This window comes from Silene latifolia, chromosome 4, assembly GCF_048544455.1.
Source record: "Silene latifolia isolate original U9 population chromosome 4, ASM4854445v1, whole genome shotgun sequence".
NCBI lineage: Eukaryota > Viridiplantae > Streptophyta > Magnoliopsida > Caryophyllales > Caryophyllaceae > Silene > Silene latifolia.
The window spans coordinates 18,426,394-18,446,482 of record NC_133529.1 but is presented as its reverse complement, the minus strand read 5'-3'; the positions used below and the strand labels follow the sequence as shown (position 1 = coordinate 18,446,482).

At 38.4% G+C, this 20,089-nt stretch overlaps 3 protein-coding genes and 1 non-coding gene across 4 annotated transcripts in view; all 4 read right to left on the bottom strand.

Annotated features, from left to right (window-relative positions):
• Positions 1-964: 964 nt before the first annotated feature.
• On the bottom strand, positions 965-1,160 carry LOC141654343 (U2 spliceosomal RNA). Its single transcript, XR_012547903.1, has one exon. It is a non-coding gene; the product is annotated as a U2 spliceosomal RNA (small nuclear RNA).
• Positions 1,161-1,515: 355 nt separating this feature from the next.
• Positions 1,516-4,629, bottom strand: LOC141652127 (uncharacterized). Its single transcript, XM_074459760.1, has one exon. The coding sequence runs from the start codon at positions 4,408-4,410 to the stop codon at positions 1,528-1,530; it is 2,883 nt and encodes a 960-aa protein (XP_074315861.1). The 5' UTR covers positions 4,411-4,629; the 3' UTR covers positions 1,516-1,527.
• Positions 4,630-8,134: 3,505 nt separating this feature from the next.
• Positions 8,135-19,268, bottom strand: LOC141653148 (protein MODIFIER OF SNC1 1-like). The gene is made up of 10 exons (XM_074460815.1): positions 18,930-19,268; positions 16,226-16,281; positions 15,394-15,483; positions 15,267-15,311; positions 14,775-15,147; positions 14,362-14,452; positions 12,982-13,056; positions 11,603-12,836; positions 11,112-11,340; positions 8,135-10,830 (listed from the first exon to the last, which is right to left on the bottom strand). Exons 2-10 carry the CDS (start codon positions 16,249-16,251, stop codon positions 8,707-8,709), a joined length of 4,287 nt encoding a protein of 1,428 aa, XP_074316916.1. The 5' UTR covers positions 16,252-16,281; positions 18,930-19,268; the 3' UTR covers positions 8,135-8,706.
• Positions 18,869-20,089, bottom strand: part of LOC141651180 (uncharacterized) — a 2,399-nt gene continuing 1,178 nt past the window's right edge. The window contains exon 2 of the mRNA XM_074458902.1: positions 18,869-18,874. Within this exon, the coding sequence (XP_074315003.1) occupies positions 18,869-18,874 (6 nt within the window). The remainder of the gene's footprint in view (positions 18,875-20,089) is intronic.

The following is a 20,089-nucleotide window of genomic DNA, read 5'->3' as shown; positions in this document are numbered from 1 at the left end:
TGAAATGTATTTTAAACAAAATATTTTCTATACTATAAAGCTATTGATTTCAATTTTTAAATTCTTAATTTTTTTTGTCACGAAAGTAATAATAGCGATTTACAGTTTTTTTTTACGTAGTATGAATTGAGCCATTCTCAAATAATAGCATCAATAAAAGATTTAGCTATTTATAATTTTATATAAATTTTATTTATATTTTAATTAAGGGACTATTGTTTAGACTTTAGTACAAATAATATAATTTGATGAAAATATTAATTTTAATGAATAGATAATAAGTTACGAAATAAAATATAATTAATAGTCTTATTTAGTAAATGTAATTGATTTTCTTATTTAAGATGTTTTTTAGAAGGAAAATTGTGAGATTACCTATTCTTTTAGTAAATAAGGGATTTTTTCGTTTGATGACAATGTTATTGGCCAAAAGCCTAAATTAGATACGATCATACGGAGTACCTTACATATGTATCTTGTCTCTTTGTCACTAGTAATAAGTGAACACGACGTCGGTTTCATATTTAAATCATTTTGGAAAAGATTTGATCTGTAATTATGGTTTCGAATCATGATGGCTCGACTCATGGCCACGAATTAAAATAACTTCACAAATCGCAACTATGAAGGGAAATTTGCTTTGATTGAGCACATATACCAGGATTCCGGTGGGTTCCCTTCACCAAGCTACTGCATATGAGTCGACTCCTCCCACTACTGTGAAAGCTTAGAGCAAACGGTTTCATGATCATCCAAACTCTACTCGGCTGACAAACTATCGGACCACTACTTCTTGAGAGCACAAGGAGGTGCTTGAGAGCTTAGAGTTTACGTTGGTTGAGCATACAGTTGCATGATTTACTGTGAGGGTAGTTTTCAAATCAATCAGAAATACAAAATAGATTCCAGATCCTAATGACCTAAATCAGGAATTGCAGAAACTGTAAATATTAAACTGGAATTGGAGAGGTGCGCCAGGCCCAAGCAGTAGTGCAACGCATGGGCGACGCGTGAAGGCCCAGACAGCAAGCTACCTTGATGGACCTCCCCTCTTAAAAAATAAATTTAATATCGTGTGAACCAATGGTCCACATATCAGATATTAAACTGATAAGAACAGATACTACACTTGATCTTAGCCAAAAGGCCGAGAAAGGTATGAGGTAAAAGAAAGCCCAGGTTCTTTTTTTATAACCTTTCTCCAGTTCTGGTACGGTATTTCTTCGATGTGGGATATTATATGGGAGACTTTACTAATATTTCTGTATTTACATCATGGAGTTGATCAGGTCTTTCAATAACACCTGTGATTTTTGAAGTTTATGGTTGTGATGAGCAAATAAACATAACAAAATGAATTCCTTAAACGCGTTTTTTCGATGTAAACTCACTTCTTTACAATCTGAAATCCTGATACACAAAGTTTTCTCCCAGAAATCAAGTGTTCTATACAAAATAAAATCAAAGAAATTTGAGGTAATTTTTGATGGTCCAAGAAGATGAACTTTTAACTTTTGAGAACAAATCCTAGGTAATAAGCTGTTTTTCGGGTGAAGGCGGCAAACTACTTGAATCCATTTTGCAGTAGCCTCCTTTCTTCTTCTCACCTTCATAGCTAACCCAATTCTCAGGATCATGATTTTGCGCTTTAAACTCATTATTTGGACTCCCATCATTGCTTGTAACAGCAACTCTTCTCCAAGAACACCATATTCTAATCATCGTATAAATCATCACCAAGCATAAAACAGCTGAAGTTAACACAATGGCAACTATAATCGCGACAACTTCACTATTCGACAGATGTTTCCCCTTAATCCATGATGAGCAAGACTTAAGTGGCAGCCCACATAGCCTGGCATTGCCTGCAAAGGCGCTGACGGGAAATGATGAGAATGTAGATGGGAGTTGGCCTTTGAGAAGGTTATTAGAGATATTTAGATTGTGAAGGCTAGAGAGTTTTCCTAGTGAAGACGGAATTTTCCCTTGAAGATGATTATTAGAAAGGTTTAATCTTTCTAGTTTCATGAGATTTCCTAATGACTCGGGAATTTTTCCTGAAAACTGGTTATAACTTAGATCTAATATCACTTGTAGTTCAGTAAGTTTTCCCAGTTCAGCTGGTATTTGACCCGTGAAACGGTTTTCAGAGAGTCTAAGCTCAAACAAATTTCCAAGGTGTTGGATTTCTGTGGGAATTATGCCAGACAGATTATTGTTTTGAAGTTTAAGGACATTTAGAGAAGAAAGTTGTCCGATTTCTGGTGGAATTTGGCCAGACAACTTGTTGGTATGTAGAGAAAGTTTGAGCAAATTAGAACAGTTCCCTATTTCTTTAGGCACTATTCCATTAAAATTGTTTGATGATAGATCAAGTTCTCCCAACCCTTTTAGGTTCCCTAACCAAGAAGGAATTTGGCCTGTGAATCGGTTGTTGTTAAGCACAAGATGCTCGAGTTTTGTCGAGTTTGAGAAATTATTGACAGACAGGTCTCCTGATAAATTGTTAGAAGATAAATCAAGGAAAACAAGCTTAGTGAGAAGGGAAAGTTCAAGAGGAATGCTACCACTGAGAGAATTTTTTGCAAGGCGAAGACGGGTGAGGCTTTCGGACAAGGCTAGCCTAGTAGGGATTTGACCCGAGAACCCATTAGAGGTCAAGTCTAGGACTCTAAGAGAATTTGAACCTGTCAAAGGAAAAATGCTTCCAGTGAACTTATTATGAGAAAAATTGATGATTTGTAGTTTTTTCAAGAGGACTAGAGATTCGGGTAGAGGGCCTTCAATGGAGTTATTGTAAAGAGTAATGAGAATTATCTCGGACAATGAGCTGAATGTCGTTGGGATTGCTCCCGACAGTTTATTATCTGCCAAGGCCAACATTTGTAAGTTTGAACATTCACCCAAACCAGGAGGGATTTGCCCTGATAGTTCATTTTGCCTCAATTGGAGTAAGACCAGGTTCTTTAACCTTCCTATTGTATCAGGAATTCTACCAGAAAAATGATTTCCAAAGAAATCGATTTCTGTTAATCCTGTACAGTTAGTGAGCTCAGATGGTATGGTGCCTGAGAATTGATTATCATACAGGTAAAGAACACTTAACTTGGTAAGCTTCCCTATTTCCACAGGAATTTCTCCTGTGAATTTGTTGTCATATAGAGAAAGAAACTCCAAGTTACTCAAGTTACCTATCTCAGGAGGTAACGTTCCGCTGAAACTATTGTTGTTAAGGTAAAGATCAGTAAGGCTCACCAGCTGATCAATCCTAGAGGGCAAGTTCTCTTGGAAGTTGTTGTCAGACAGGTCTAGTTGCTCAAGCGAGGAACAACCAAAAAGCTCCAAGGGAAACTTTCCTGAAAAACGATTTCCCAAAAGCGACAATACTTTGAGCCTTGAATTATCTGCACAGAAGTTTTCAGGCAAATTTCCTGCCAACATATTATTTGACAGTACTAGAACCTCAAGGCTTTTCATCTGTGAAGGGACTATATTGACTAATCCTGAAAGGTTGTTGCTTGATAAATCCAGCTTTTCGAGCTGAGTTAAATGGTTCAATTCCGAAGGAATTTTACCATTTAATCTATTTCCAAGCAGATTTAAGTACTTCAATGTTTTCAAAGTACCCAGTTCAGTAGGAATCGTTCCGGATAAAGTATTGTTGGCTAAATTCAGGATTTGCAGTAAATGAAGATTACCAATTGATGAAGGTATATCTCCTTGTAGCATATTGTTGGATACTGCAAAATTCTGAAGTTCCTTGCATTCACCAATCTCTTTCGGAATAGACCCCACAAGACCATTTTGCTGCAAATTGAGGGACACCAAATTCTTCAACTTTCCCATCTCAGATGGGATACTTCCATTCAACTGACAATAAGAAAGGCCTAAAACCTTCAATTCAGTTAACTTACCAACACTCTTCGGAATGTACCCACTTAGCATATTGTCTCCGATTCTAAGAACTTCTAACTTCTTCAGAAAACCAATCTGAGATGGGATGTGACCCGAAAGTGAATTCGAGTACAAGTGAAGCTCCCTTAGATTCTCAAGCTGCCCTAGTTCACTTGGAATTGAGTCAGTTAGAGAATTTGATGACAAGTCAAGAATTTGAAGATTCATGAGATGTAAAAACTCTGATGAAATTACACCAGAAAGTCCTGAACCTGAGAGGTTCATGCCTGTAACATGAGCGCGATTTTCAGAACATGTAAGACCTTTCCAGCTGCAAAAGCTGGTTTTTGGAGACCAGCTGCTGAGACTACCATCTTGATCATCAAACTTGGCTTTGATCCTTAAAAGCCAATAAGACTCATCAGAAGTTTCGGAATAACTCACCGAAAGCATAGAACTGAAGCTGATATAGAAAATAAGAATGAAATGACATAAGATACTGATACTGATACTCATCTTAAGAAAACAGAGAATTTTGCATTACAGTATTTGTTAAATGGATACAACAAAGGGATTAAATTATGAAGAATGTGAGATGTAGAGTGCTAGAGAGTTTGAGGGAATGTGTAATCTATATAGCTGAAGTTGGTTAAGGAAGTAATGCACTGAAAACTAGAAAAATTTTATTAAAAGGAATATTTTTTGTTTGATTTAGATGATGGAGCAGGTTCAGTATTTCTGTTCTGACATGTTGGAATAATTTTGCATCAAGTATGTTTGTCAAAGTAAAAAATATATCATGGTAACATGTATGGAGGCATAAGATAGGAATATGGGGATTGATTATGCAGACAAAAAACTTTTGATTAAGGCCCACAAAAGCTATAGTACATGCTATACATGCATAGGGATGGGATGATGTCTTTGAGCTAAATACTTTCCATGAGGATAGCATTGTATTATATGGCTTTTACTTAACTTTTTATCTACCCGTGTTAAATACTCGACACTCAAACGCAAGTGTAAGAAAAAAAGGTACTTTTATATAATTGTCGAGTCCAAGAATTAAAAGACACAAAACTTTGTCGAATACTTGCAGAATATTATTAACCTAGACTATTTTCGCCTTTTAGAGGTCCGCCCATCTTACCCGAGTTTTTGCAAATTTTCCTAGAAAAAGGAGGCTTACATGTATTTTTAGTTTATGAATACTAATTACAATACAATTTTATTAAATCCCTTGATAATATAAACAAAAACCTTTGACTTGAAATGAAATTAGCCAATATTTAAGGTTGAAAGTTGTACAAAAAAATGGAAATACATCACTATGACCTAATTTTATGATCATGGCATGAAATAGTATACTAAAAAGAATAGGATGATATAAGCCATGCAATTGATAACTACTCATACTTTGACTTGTGTTAAGTTGAACATATCTTCCAAAATATTATTCCCCTCAAACCTCAACTAACATCAACCTAATACAAGTCTAAATAACAACTAGGAAACAAGAAGCTCAACAACCATGTTTTTTGTTTAATTTGTTGATTAACATTATATTCTTAACCATATATTAAAGCCCTAATTCCTAAACCATGTGAACTTTGAAGATAATTTTTGTTATAATTACCAGTTTCATATAAACACAAGGAAATGAGGACAAGGAATATTGGTACCAAACCTGTTAAGAGCCCTCTATGATATGATATCCATTGCTTTATTTGCCCATAAATATATGAATTGACTTTGAGGACTTATATATTACAGATTGAAATTAAAACGGTTTTAAAAGGTATTTGAAATTAAATATGACATTCTAATTCTAAACTTGCCTTGAACTTATGATAATCCTGAATTAGGTTATGTCTCGACACAACTTTTATCTTGGGTCACTCGAAAACAGTTTCTTTGTGCCACCAACACAAGGGGTAAGGTTGCGTGCATCAGATCTCTTACCTCGCAATTTGCGGGAGTCATTTAGGCACCAGGATAATGTCGTTGTTGTTGAGTTATTACATGTTAAGTTAAGAGTCAGATTCAACTGTCCTCTTTAAACTTCACTCGACACAATATTATCTTGCAAGTATTAAAACTTAAAAAGATTAAATATGAGGTATCAAATATGATGATTGATGCGCATTGACAAATCTGAAAATAATGAGACTTAATCTTGTAAATTATAAAACAATTAATCACAAAATGCTTACTCCACAACACCTTTGACCCACAAAAATGTTAGTAGAACAAGTTTATAATACGTAACTAATCTCAATATCTTCATTTTATTCTTGTAGCTTAAGAAAACAAGAGAATGTATACAAATTATCACCAAATGTGAATATATTAATATACAAGTAGACATTATATTTGGAGGTTAGCAAGACTTTGGGTTGAGTTGGGATTAAACTATACAAATATAACATAATGTAGCCAATATAGAAGTTGTGAATTATGCAACATTGTCCTTATATGAACTTAATAGCACTGTTATTTGCTAGTGACTGCAGACCGGTAATGACAACAACACTTAATAGTCGATACGGAGCGCTATAATCCGCTTGTTTGTTTGAGAAATAACTTTTAAGCTTATGAGGGAATAGAGCCGTCACAAATGAGAATTTGTGTTAATTTTTTCCATCTTTTTCTTATTACTGTAGTATATAAATACCTCTAACCCTCTATTTTTTTCCATGTAGTTATGTCGTATAATATACAATTTCCTTATTTTAAGGCAGCAAGAGTACAATCTTTCGTTCACGTCTTCATGGCAATGCTTAAATATCAAACTTTGACACAACTATCTGTTCAAAAAGCCTTGTCCGGGAATCTGATCTTATCTACAATAATATTGCTTAGACTATTGGATCTTCTTCTCGGTTTAATGCTTGGAAGAGTAAATGGATTGAGGGATATAGTCTTCATGATTTTTGTGGGGATTTTATTGATGCTCCTACTGAATCCACGCTACTGGTTGGTGATCATCATGATAATCATAGGAGATAAGATCTCTCTTTTCTTGGTTTCGATCCGGGTGAGGGAGTTGCAAAGAAAATCCTCACAACTTATATCCCGTGTCAACCCTCGGATGACTCCTTTCACGGTCAAGTCGAGATACTATGTTGCCGCTATGGCCTTATCTAATGGACCTACCTCGAATGTTGATCGCTCTAGAATGTCTGCACCAATTATGGCCTTCTGCAAAAAATCAAAGCTCTGGAAGTTGCCTATTTCTAACAAACTAAAGGTGTTTCTATGGAAATTTATGGCTAATGCCCTTCCAGTGAGCTCTGAATTCCTCAAATGAGGATTGGCGCTCCTCCTGTTCTCTTTGTGATGAATCATCTCCTTGTGTGGAATCTATTTCTCACCTCTGCAGAGATTGTAACTTTGCAAAGGCTTTATGGTTTGGCTGTCCTTTAGGACTTTAGAATCATGGGAGGGGTGGACATTGATGCTAGGGTTTGGGTCATAAACTAAGTTACTTATTTCTTAATTGGCCCAGATCCCAACTCCCTCCTCTTTCCCCTTATTGCTACCCTTTGGAGAATTTGGTATTGTAGGAATGAGATGGTCTTCAAAAACCGTCGCCCTTGGCCAATTGAGTGCTCTCAATTCTATTCTTGGTTACATCCAGTGTATGAATGAGGTAGTGAGCAGTAAGGATGTTAGCCTCCTTAGAGCACCTTTGTTGGATTCCTCTCCTGTCTTTGAATTGGTTTAGCTCAAAGAATTAGCAACTCCTTCCCTTATTGGATTGTTGGTGGACCTGGGTGCGAAAATGTTTACACTATCAAATGTGATGCTGCCTGGAGGACCGATAAAAGTTCTGGCATGAGGTGGTACTTGTTTGATGGTAATGGGACCTTAAGGAATACTGTTCACGCTCGCTCGTTTGCCTCGTCTGCCCTCCATGCCGAAGGAAATGCAGCTATCATGGCACTCAAATGGGCCTTGGACGAAGGGTACTTTCATGTTAGACTAGTTACGAATTGTCTTATTTTGGTTATGTAGGTTGCTGGAGCGAAGAAGGCGAATGCATCTGTTAAGTGCATTATCCATGATTTAAAGTCTATTGCGTCTCATTTTCATTGTTACTCTCTTAGTTATTGTCCTACGGGGGGTGAATAGGATAGCTCATAATCTTACTCAAGAAGCTCTTTTGTAAGCTATGCTATTTGTTGCTGTCAAAAAAAAAAAAAAATGCAGACCGATGTGGGATGCGCTGCGAAGTATATACATCAAAATGCTTCTTTTAGCAAGCCAGAACATAGTTGATAGACCTGTTACAAATCACCTATTCTGCGATCAACAACCAGTCACTAATCTGAAACCAATAGGTTCAGCCACAATGACCTCTTTCTTAATCAACATTGCTGAGATCAGAACGACAATTAGCGAAAACTACTAAACAAGGCATAATACCAGTTTCTACAAGTGGGAAAGCCAAGAACAATCATGCTTCCATTTTGGACATGTGCCTGTCATTTGAAAACCGGGAACAAAGACTTCCAACAGCACTTCAGCCGAAAATGGTGAATTAATCTAAGGCCTAGCTTAAAGACGAATTTATAACCAAAAACCTTAAGAGAATAGAAACAAGAAATAATCCCTAGACATCCAAGCTCCGCTGCTCCAGGTAAGCAAAATGAAATATACTGCAGTCTGGGAATAAAATTACCAGTCAGTCGTCGAACTGTCCCCTCAAAACAGATTGCATTATTGGCCGAGACAAAATGAGGATACTGCCCTCACCTCTGAAGCCACAAAATCAGCTAACGAGACTGACAAGTGCATATGTTCTTTCCATCATTCATTACCACTTTGCCTCCCATAAAAGTTTCCCCTGCCACCCCTGCCACGTCTTGAGGGTCCCCTTTCTCTGAACCGTTGACCACCTTGTTGACTTTGGATTTGGGGCTCACGATCATTGCTTTCATGTGATGGCGCCACAGCCTGATACTCGTAATGTGAGTTCTGCCTTTGTCTCTCTCGGTTGGCAGATGAGTAATGTTGCTTGCTTTCTGGTGCCGTGGTGGTCCATTCTCCACGAGACTCATGTACCCGGTTGACTCGACTGCCATAATTTGAGTTCTTGCGGTACCCTGACAAAGGTCGCTGCTCATTGCGCCTGTCTTCAATCTCAGATTCCAATGCCTGATTAGAAGGGTGTGGTTGCCCTTTAGCATGTGGATCTCTCTTCTCTTTATGGCCAAAATCTTGCATTGATTTTTCTTCAGATCCTGGTCTTCGATCTTTGGCAGCAAACAGATTGTGTTCTAAATGAGAATGCACAATACTACCTGAACCAATGTCAGGTTTTGAACTTTCTAGCTGATTGTGGGCCACATGCACCTGAGATTTGGGCTGCCAATGAGCTGCAGAACGATCCACAACTGCCCTACTCTCTTTTGAGGACTGCGTCTTCTCTATATGATTTCTCTCAGAACCAATATGTGAATCATTCAAGCCAGCATTAGAATCTTTGTGCTCGAAACTCTGAGAATTACCACTACTTTTCTGCCCTTTGAAGGGATGTCGTTTCCCCCTTCCAGAGGGAAACTGACCCTTGGCGCTGGTAAAGGCAGCAGATGATTTGGAGGTAGAATCATTTACGCCACTCTGCCCATCAGATGTAATGGCTTCTGGTCCTTTCATAGGTAGCTCAGCAGGTCTGTTTGGTGGATCCGTCGTCATAGATTCATGGGCGTGGTTTGATTCCGCAGAAACACGCTGACGCCATGATCCTTGGCCCCTACCATGTCTATTATCAAAACCTTGGGAATCTTTTTCTCTTCCTCCATTTCCTACAGAAAAATCTATTGAAGCTTGCGCGATTGTCGATTGATCAACTGGTAGAGATGGATATTGTTGAATGCTTCCTTGTTGGGCCAATTCTTTGGCTACCCCAGGCTTAGGAACATATCGTTCCATCTCAGCCCTTTTAGATTTAAAGCTACTCTGAGGCATGCTTTCTCCTGCTGCCGGTAAAGCTACAGGTTCGACAGCCTTTTGAGTGGTTTGAGCAGGGACCTCGACTTTGTTAACTGAGCACACAGGAGCCCAGACAACAGCGTCATTACTTTGAGCTTTTTCCGATAATTTATTACCTTGAGAACTTCTCACATTTCGAGAATGCTGGCCCTTCCAGGCATTGTTGACCCTACCATGAACGTCAGAAGAATGACTTCCTGGTGGCTGAGCGGGTTGTTTCGAATAAGCACGTAAATCAGAAGTATTATCCTCCATACTTGCAGAACTAGCTCGACCAAGATCAGAATTATTTTGCTGAGAAACAGTTGAAGGATTCGCATTCGATGAGGTTTCCACCTTTGGCTTGTTCTTCCCACTTTTGTTATTCCTTCTTTTTTGAGGAGCAGATGAATCAGAAACATGAGGTATTTCAGGTAGCTCTTTTCGAGATCCTCCATCAACTTTATTACCAACAGTAACTTCGTGAATTGCATTTCCACTGTTGTGATCGGAAACATCTTGACCTACACCGGTTAATTTTTGGGTTAAATTCTTCTCATGGACATTTTGCTTTGACTTGTAACCAGCTCGCTTATGCTTTGAGACTTCATCGACTTGAGCTGCAGTTCTGTCACTAGGAGCATCCTCGACCTTAACAGCAGGATCCATAACTTTGATGTCTGTCGGAGCAGTTTCGTCAGAAACACCTGAGTTTGGTCGAGCGATTGAATTTGCTTTCAAATCAGACTGGTCTTTAGAATCATCAGGCATCAGTGGGACTGCAGAACAAGTTTGACCAATTTGTTTTTGACTTGGAGCTTGTGGGACATGGGTAGCACTACGCCTATTCAACTCTTCAAGTTTGGCAAGTGCCTTCGCCTTCTGCTCTCTTATCCGTTCCTCTTCTTCTTTTTGCAACTGGATAGCACGTTGCTTGGCTATCTCCCTCATTTTAGCTCGCTGAAAGATATAACAGTAAATTAGATGATTGAAACATACACTTTTGTCAAGCATTTGAAAGAAAAACATGATTCACACAGGGATTAGTGCTATGAGGTCTCGGGACATAAAAAATAATAGTATTTTTTAGCATAATTTACCCATTACTATGCTAAAAACAAATTGAACAAAATTGTTAAGTTTTGTAAAATTATATACTTGGTTGAAATATAAAAAGAACTCTACGTGGGGGGGAAAAACTTTGCGGATCTGTTTTCTCAACTTCTCACATACAAACGCACCTGAGTATCACCAGAATCCAGACTAGACATAGCAGGTTCCGCATCACCCTTCATTTCAATATTAGCTCTAGGCAGTCCCATATCTTCCACATGATCATTAGTCAAGTTGGAACCAGCTGATTGAACTGAATGAGACTGAGATCTTCTTCCCCATCTAGAGACTTCCTGCCCCTCAGAGTTTTCCCTTCCATGAGAATAGCCTCTATTTTGTCCTCCTTGATTAGCTCTCCTGAGAAATCCAACATCAGGCAACAGAAAATTACGTACTCTCTGCTTCACATATCAAACTTTCTACTTGACTCTTGGGGTGAAAGTTTAAGAATTATGACCATAAATATGTCTAGAAATATAAAAAAATTAATACATATGTATGCAAAAAGTTATGGTGTCAATGTGTTGTCTTAAAAACCATTCAAAGTTGAATGGGAAGTTGAATTTAAGGAGGTAGAAAAATTTGCAGAATAAGGACGAGCACGAGAAAACAGACATACCTGGGGCCAGCAGCCATCATAGATTCACCACTTTTCTCACTTGCACTCAAATCAGTATCACGAGAAACCGGGACACGAACCCCAGTGGGATAATGCCTTCCCAAAACAACTCCAGTATCTGCCTCATGCAGAGATTGTCGAGGCCGGGCATCAACCATTTGTACCCGCTCAGTCGGCTCCTCCCCATTAAAAACATTTCCACCAGAGGAGCGGGCCTTAGCATTTAAACCCTCTATCTTTTGTATCAACGAATGATCTCTAGAAGTAGGTCGATCACCTGAGCCAGGCCTTGTACCAGATTTTTCCGCATTGAAAACGCTCTCAGATAACTTGGGGTTGGCAGAGTTGCTAGAGTGATATCTATTATCAGGAGGCCGAGAAGGCACTTCATCTTTCACTGCATTTTTACCATAGCCAGAATTATCATGTTTCTGGTAATCGTCTCCCCAGGCAGTTTCCTGCAACGGTGCCTTTGATAAGATCCCCTTCTCACGATTTGATACATCACTAATCACTCTGTGACCCCACCTTTCCTTGTTACTCTGATATTCACCGTCATTTTGGTTCACTAAAACCTTGTAATTTCCTCGAGGATCATGTAGACGATCAGGATCAACTTGGTCTGGCCTTCTACCTTCAAATGATCTAGGATGAGAGTTGTTTAGATCAGGAGCATTCTGGTTTGTAGGTCTATTGCTGATGGGTCCAGCAGGCATTCCCATAAATGGCAAATCTCGTTCATTAGGGTGGCAGAATCCCATTTGAGGTCGATAATATCCCTCGAAAGGTACAGGTCCCGGATAAAATCCTGGTCTCATAGGCAAACCTGGACGCATGAAAGACTCCTGTAAATGTGGCCTATACATATCTCCATTCTGTGGGTGATGTCCATGATGCCCAACCCCAGGAGGAATTGGCTGAGAGTTAGCTAAGCCAGGAGCTGGATTCTGAGAATGATAATAAGGAAATGGCTCCATATGAAAACCTCTAGGTGGGACTGGGCCACCATACGGAGGAGGGCCGTGAGGCCCTCTATACCAAACACCACCTGGAGGAGGGTTAGCTGACGGAGCACCGCGCCAAGAATCATAATGTGGAGGACCAATATTAGGATTCTGATATAGATGAGGATCTCCATGCCATCTTTCCATGCTAGGTCGAGGTCCATCTTCGACAAATGGGGGAGAATTTTTTCTCCACGAATAATCTCTAATACCCGAATCACTTGCATCTTCTGAGAAAGATAGAACAGAGGAGTTGAAATGTGGAGGTTTTGTTAAACGAAGGGTTAGAAAAAAGACAAAACAAGGATGCTTATAGAAGATCAAGTTAAAGAAGGCAAGTGATGCAAAGAAATAAAATGAAGATCTACTACACACCATGGGAGATCTCCATACTGTCTGGCATTGATTTAGCTCCGCCAGAAGATGAACCAGGCCTTCCATGAGAAGCATCTGTCAGAGGCAGATAACCATTTCAGACCACTAATCAACCAAGGTTAACAAGCACAATATCAGTATCAAACACCCTAGAAATGAAGAAAAAGGTTCACGCTGAAATTCAGGGGATCTGACAATTTTAAAGCCGTTTTTGAGTTAGAATGCCTCGGTATTTAAGCTTACAGCAGCAAGAAATGAGGTGCAGAAAAAAAAAAACAGAAAAAGGCTAGTAAGGACATCCTCGGTATCTGCCTAAGGAATTAAGAGCAAAAAATTAATTTAGGCCATCTTAATCCCATTAACTGTCGGACCATTGAAACTTTGGGAGTTAATGAGAGAAGGTTTCGAACTATAGTGATAAGTTTCTAAGATTCGACTAAAACCCTTCAAAGCCACTCCCTCTATATTTTTCTTCGCATATAATTGGTAAGCTTTTTAAGAAACCCAGTAGAAATCTAAAAAAAAGCCACCTCAGACCCCTTACCAGCACTAACGGAACAAACACCTCACTTCTGACCTTGCGGGAAGTATAGGAGGGAAGGGAGGGGAAGGTGGAGGAGTGGTTATGGTAAGGGAATGGGAATGGGCGAGTTTGAGGAAAGGTAGGAGGGGTTGGTCATTGCTAGTCTCAAGTGGGACACCAGGCCATCTATGGTAATCAGAGATTGACAGTGGTCGGAATATGCAACAAAATGAATTAGGTTAAGGTGGATCCGGTGACTAGCGGGGAGGAGAGAGACTGGGAGGGCTGATGTTTGCAGAAGAGAGACTTTGGGAGGGTTAGTGGTTAATGAACTCGGTATGAGAACTCAGTCTGGGTTTAATCATGTAAATTTTCACGATCTTGCACTTACTAGATATTAGAAGTACTTTGGGAGTACTTAATTTTGCACCCTAAAAATCTTACCATAACAGGAAGCAAATGAAATGGGAACAAAGAGAAATTTCCATAAAAGGATTATGAAAGTACATAGGGGAATAGAGGGAGTAACATGGTCTAACCATTACCAAAGGACAAGACTCTCGTTCAGACTTCTGTTGGATGAAAAAAAAAAAAAAATCATTCTAAAATAGACAAAGAATCAAGCTCTTAGAATATACATGCAAAAGTCAGCAATTTTTTTTGGTTCATACATCTAACGGCTTAAATACAGGGTAGCCCTCCTACTTAAGCAAATAGAGGTAAACAAGAGAGGACAATAAGAGGAAAAACACTAAGTTATTTCTGAAAAATTAAGGGTTGAAAGAAAAGATCGATACGCCTTGGGACAGGCTAAAAATGGAATAAGAAGGATTAAGGGCGACAAGCAAGCATAGTACCCAGGGATTCCATTTTCATTCTAGATTCGTCTTTATCCGTCCCAAGAGTTGGGAAATCTCCTGAGCTCAAGGAAAACCCTTCATTACCTCCCTGCACACATACAACCAAAAAACAAGGGTAAAAATACTAATAAGAAGACCGAATAGCATCAAGAGCACCAAGCCACCAATAAACGGGCAGACAATAAAAACCAGCCTGTCGTGGGGCAACAATAGCACCAATCTTCAATTAGGTAGCCAGCCCAATCGAACATGGGCAAGAGAATGCGACAGAAGTTTAAGTTAGATGAATGATAAGGGCTTACAAGACTCGTTACCCACCCAGCCACCTGGTCTAACAATTGTGGCCCATCTTAATCTACCATACATTTTATTATTATTAGATAGCTTATGGTCGGCTAATATGGGCATACCATTTGCTCAGAAGACACAGTTGCACCACGGGCTGCAGAACCTTCTAGTGAATGATCAGCAAACCTCGATAACTGTGCGCTACCAGGTCTAGTATCTGCACTGTGAGGGCGTAAAGATGTCGAAGATGCAAGGTTGGAGCCCTGAACCCCTGAAGCTGATGACGGCCTTGAGTTTGGACCCCATGCAATGACATTTGAATCATGGCCTTTCTCACTGCCAGCAGTTGATGGCCGGGTGCCACCACCAGACAGAGGACGTCCAGCCAAATGGCTAGGCGAAGAGCTACCCCCATCTGTACTGGGTGAGAGTGCTGAGGTAGCCCAGGCATTCGAACTGCCAGATGATGGTCTGCTCCCCCAACTAAGAGTTCCCCTGAATTCGAATCATACCATCAGCTACTTCAAAGTTCAAAATCATTGGTTAAATGTTGAAAATCACAACACCCCAAACAACAAAATCAGAAATGGTGGTACATTATATATAATACTTACTTGGGAACAATTTCTACGTTGGGGTCCAAACCATGATTCTCCAATCTTGAACACAGTTAAAAATGTATGATTAAACAAACACGTATATCAATGCATGATACAAGATAATAGAGCAAGATACACTTACTTTTGACTAGGTAAATTTAAAGGTTTTGGAACAGCTACTTTAGCCACTTTGCCCAAGACAGTCATACCACCTCTTCTTTTGGAAGCCCATCTGTAAAATTAACAAAAGGCAAGGAAGATAATGGTGTTCCAAAGCATGTATTTGAGGAAACTACGTGGTAGTATGGCACAACATATATATCTTTAAAAAAATCATATGATTAAATATGAGGGAAATGTTGAAAAATATAGAACTTGATACCCAGCAAGAAAAACCACTTAAAGCTTCAAATGACACAGACATATTCACAAGGCATGCACTAAAGCTCACAAAAAGAGTTCGCATGAAGCTGAATACAGACACAAATCACACAATCATTCAAAAATTTCACAGCAATCGACTAATATTAGGGAGATCCATATTTGTAGGTATTTTAGCAACTCAGAAGCAAGCCAAACTATAAGCTTCCACAACAGTTATAAAAGAACATGGTGAGCATATGTTATATTAGACACAGGATGTGATCCAGCTCACCCAACCACAAAACTCATATCAAAACAAGAAATTGTGGTCTCACTTAATACTACTCTACACCCTGGCATCCTCTAGAAAAAAAGTGAATGAAGGAAAGGGAAACACAACTTACTAAACATGAAAAAAATCGCAAATGAGAACTGTTGTTGTCAACCATGAATACTATCAAATCACAGACACAAAACGCAGCACCTGACCCCGTTCAATCCAAAACATTCATAACTTGAACTATATATTTGATGCTTCATTGATCATGTTATAGTTGCCACACACACAAAAAAAAAAAAAAAAAAAAAAAAAAAAAGGAATTTATGGATACCTTTGCTCTCCCATACTTGAAGTCATAGTTGGATGCCAGTTGCAAGGTCATTCAAGCTATCATAACATAACACGGACAAAATATGAGAAAATACACACAGAGAAGATAAAACGAAAGGCTTCTTTACGGCCAACTGAGACCTACTCCTTCTCATTCACTGGAAAGTTACCACTTTCCTTTTTCGGCTAATTCACTGGAAAGCTACCATTTCCATAAATGGGAAAAACAATCTCTCTCTAAAAGACCCAAATACCCTTATTCTATTGCTACCCCATACAGACTATACACTCGTCTTAATAATTGTGAGGGCATTTTGGTAAACTGGAGACATTTGGCCCACTTGTTTTAATATTTGTGCCAAAAGCAAATGGTAGCTTTCCAATGAATTGGAGGGAGTATGTAACTAAAACAACTCACCACAAAAAAAACAAGTACAAATACAGAGTAGTTCTTAACTTTCTAAAACATTTTATGGTTAATTCAATTGTTTGAATCCATACAGAAGAACATAGCATAGTTCTAGAGCACAGGAATGTATACAAGTGTATACAGCAGTCATGGTTGTGACTGGTTGTGAGTTCTAGGGCTGAGCATCGGTCCAAGACCGGACCAAACCGGACCAAAGACTGAAAATAAAAATTTAGTGGACCGAAGACTGGACCTAAAACTTTCGGTCTTGGACCGGACCAAACTCGGAATATTTGGTCCAGTACGGTCTTGGACCGAAACGGACTAAAACTAGTTTTTTCACTATTTCGCATACGATAATTACATTTTAATTCCGCAAAATAAAATGCATTGAAATAATTAAGCGACTCTTCTTATGAAAATCATTGACAATACTAATTTATAATGTCTTTTGAAGATAATATGTTAATTTGATTCATAATATTTTAATGATTAGTCTTTAGAAAGATGAAATTTGGTCCATTCAGTCCGGACCTAAATTAACCAGTCTTGGACGGACCGGACCGAACACCAAAACTTGAAAAAACGAGGACCGAGGACCGGACCAAAATAATTCGGTCCGGATTTGGTCCGGGCCAGATGGTTCGGTCCGGTTCATTTTTCCGGTCCGGACCTAAATTTGCTCACCCCTAGTTGTGACAAGCCTAGGGAAGTAGGGACAAGATCACAAATCAAGAATAACAAACATGCAGCATGATACAGATTACCAATTAAGCAGTAGAATATTATTATTTGAAAAGCAGCCCCTCAACATATCATCCATTTGAAGCCCAAATAATTGTATTAAATCTTATTTACAATGATACACAGTAACCGAGATATAAATGCTTTGGAGGTTATCACTGCTGCATTTTAGAGCAAACATATTTATGGCACAACGACGGATATCAAGTCGTGACGGCCAACTCCAAGATCAAAAACCAGCCGGGATTTAATACCCTACCCACTACTCAACAGAGACCTTAGCCAGCTGCAAAGACTTATACCTTAAGAAGAGTTTGAAGGAAAGATTCTGAAGCATCAATTTGCCTAACTTATGACAATTGGATATGGCAAAATACCACCTCACTTCCTTAACTTTCTCCGCTCCCAATTACAACTTTGTTCACCACTTCCTTCACTTTCTCCGCTCCCAATCACAACTTTGGTTCACAGCAGGGCACATGAAGTGCCCCACTAGTGGCTCATTCATTAACAAAGAAACTGCATAAAACTACGCAACCCTTCAGTCTTCCTCCAACCAAAAATCCTAAACCCATAGTAAAAAATATTCTGCCACTAGATTACTAAGATGAACACACAACTCTATATTATAGCAAAAAACTAAGCAAATAGAGCTCTCCTTCTACATCAAACACCTTTGTTCCAATCATCCCGAGACCAAAATACCATCATTTTGAACATTCCAATTCCCTACCTCCCACATTATAGCTAAGTTTCCCGCTTGATGCAACCCACTTGCTGCTACTATGTTGACCATCTTGGATGCACTAACGTCAAAGTATCACCGAAGCTGCTATTATTAAACTTCAGCACTGTAATTGTCATGTACCCAAGATAAAATCAAATTATAGGATAGAACTTCACTGGCACAATGTTACCAACAGTGCTCATTTACGTCTTTACTACAGCTCCTTCGCTACTATACCTTTAATCATATTAACAACCTCGAATACAAACTTTAGTCCAAGACCTTCCCCCAGTTGCATTACCCAAGATATTCCCAATATTACACACTTCCAAAATCACAATTTCTACTATTTACCAACAATCCAAATTATCTACCCACAACAAAACTATCATCAAATTTTCGAAACTTTCCACTTTCCTAGCTCCCAAAATATTGCCAAATTAGTCCACTTCACCAAAACACATTTTCCAACATTTTAGAATCATCACTTCAACCTATATCAACACTAGCTTCTGGATTTATCTAACATAATAATCAATTAAACACCTAAACTAGTTCATCAAATGCAAAAATATCGAGCTTTACACTGTTAATCAAAGTCTAACAAAAATGAGCCTTTTTCTATTCCTTTAACCAACCATTTCCAGCATTATTCCCAATATAATTCGGGGTCGACTAACATGAATCATAATTCGAAACCGTTTATCAATGTGTCAAACAATGTAAACTACTAAAGTAAAGTCAGTCCTAAGATCATCAAAAAATCACAGCTATATACAAAATCTTCAGCAAACAGTAAATTAACTAAATATGGAAATCAATCACCTTAATTTGTTCTTTCGACGCGGATTCTTCTCTCTATAAAATGATGAAAAATCTTCGTTTGATTACTTCGATCCTCGAAGAAAAATCAAAAACCCTAATTGAAAATAGATGACAAATATATGTATCTATATATGTGACGAAATAATTCTTCGACAGAAGTGGAATCAAAGCGATTGATAGAGGAAGAGAAAAATGGGGAAAATATTTCAGGCGGAAGAGAAATTAAGAAACCCTAGAAAAAAGAATTAGGGGAAAATAGAAGACATTAAAAAGGGAGAAGTTATGTAGGGCTTGTTGTTTGGAAGGATAAAAGGAGGGGAATGAATAATTAGGAGTGTAAGTTGTATTTTTTTTGTTTGATGATTGGCATGAAAGTAATTATTTACCTCATGAAATTATTACCCTCATGAAAACATATTACATTAATACATTATTTCATTTTTTTCGGGCGATGATTAAGGGAGTAAAACATTTATCCAGTAATTATCTTGTCTGAAATTCATGGAATAATCAGGGGGTAAATTTTAATTACTAGGGCTTGCCTGGAACCTATGTAATTATCCGGGGGTAAATTTTAATTGGGTGATAATTATAGGGGAAGTTAGTTACTTGGGTAATGAGTTCAATGATGATAGGTTTGACATAAGGTTAATGATTCACGAAAAGAGACCAATTGATTACATTAATACATTATTCATTCTTTTTGGGCGATGATTAAGGGAGTAAAATATTTATCTAAACATAAAAATCACCTCTATTACTCCCATATTCATTCCCCTCCTTTTACCTTCCATCCAAGCAAACCCCTAGGGAAGTTAATTACTTGGGTTATGAGTTTCTTGAATATTAGTTTGGCGGAGTAAATAATGAGTAATGATTAATGGGTAAATGTTTTACTTTCTTAATCATTAATCAGGAGGGATGGTGGGTAATGTATTACTCCTCCATGAGGGTAATAGATTCGGGGGGTGGATTACTCTTATACCAACCATGGAAAACGCACCTTACATATCACTCTACTATTCATTTTCTCTCGTTTACCCTCAATCCAAGCAAGCGCTATATGTTAAATCTATTATCAATGAACTAATTACCCAGGTAATTAACTTCCCCAATAATTATCAGCCAATTAAAATTTACCCCCAAACTATTCCATTAAT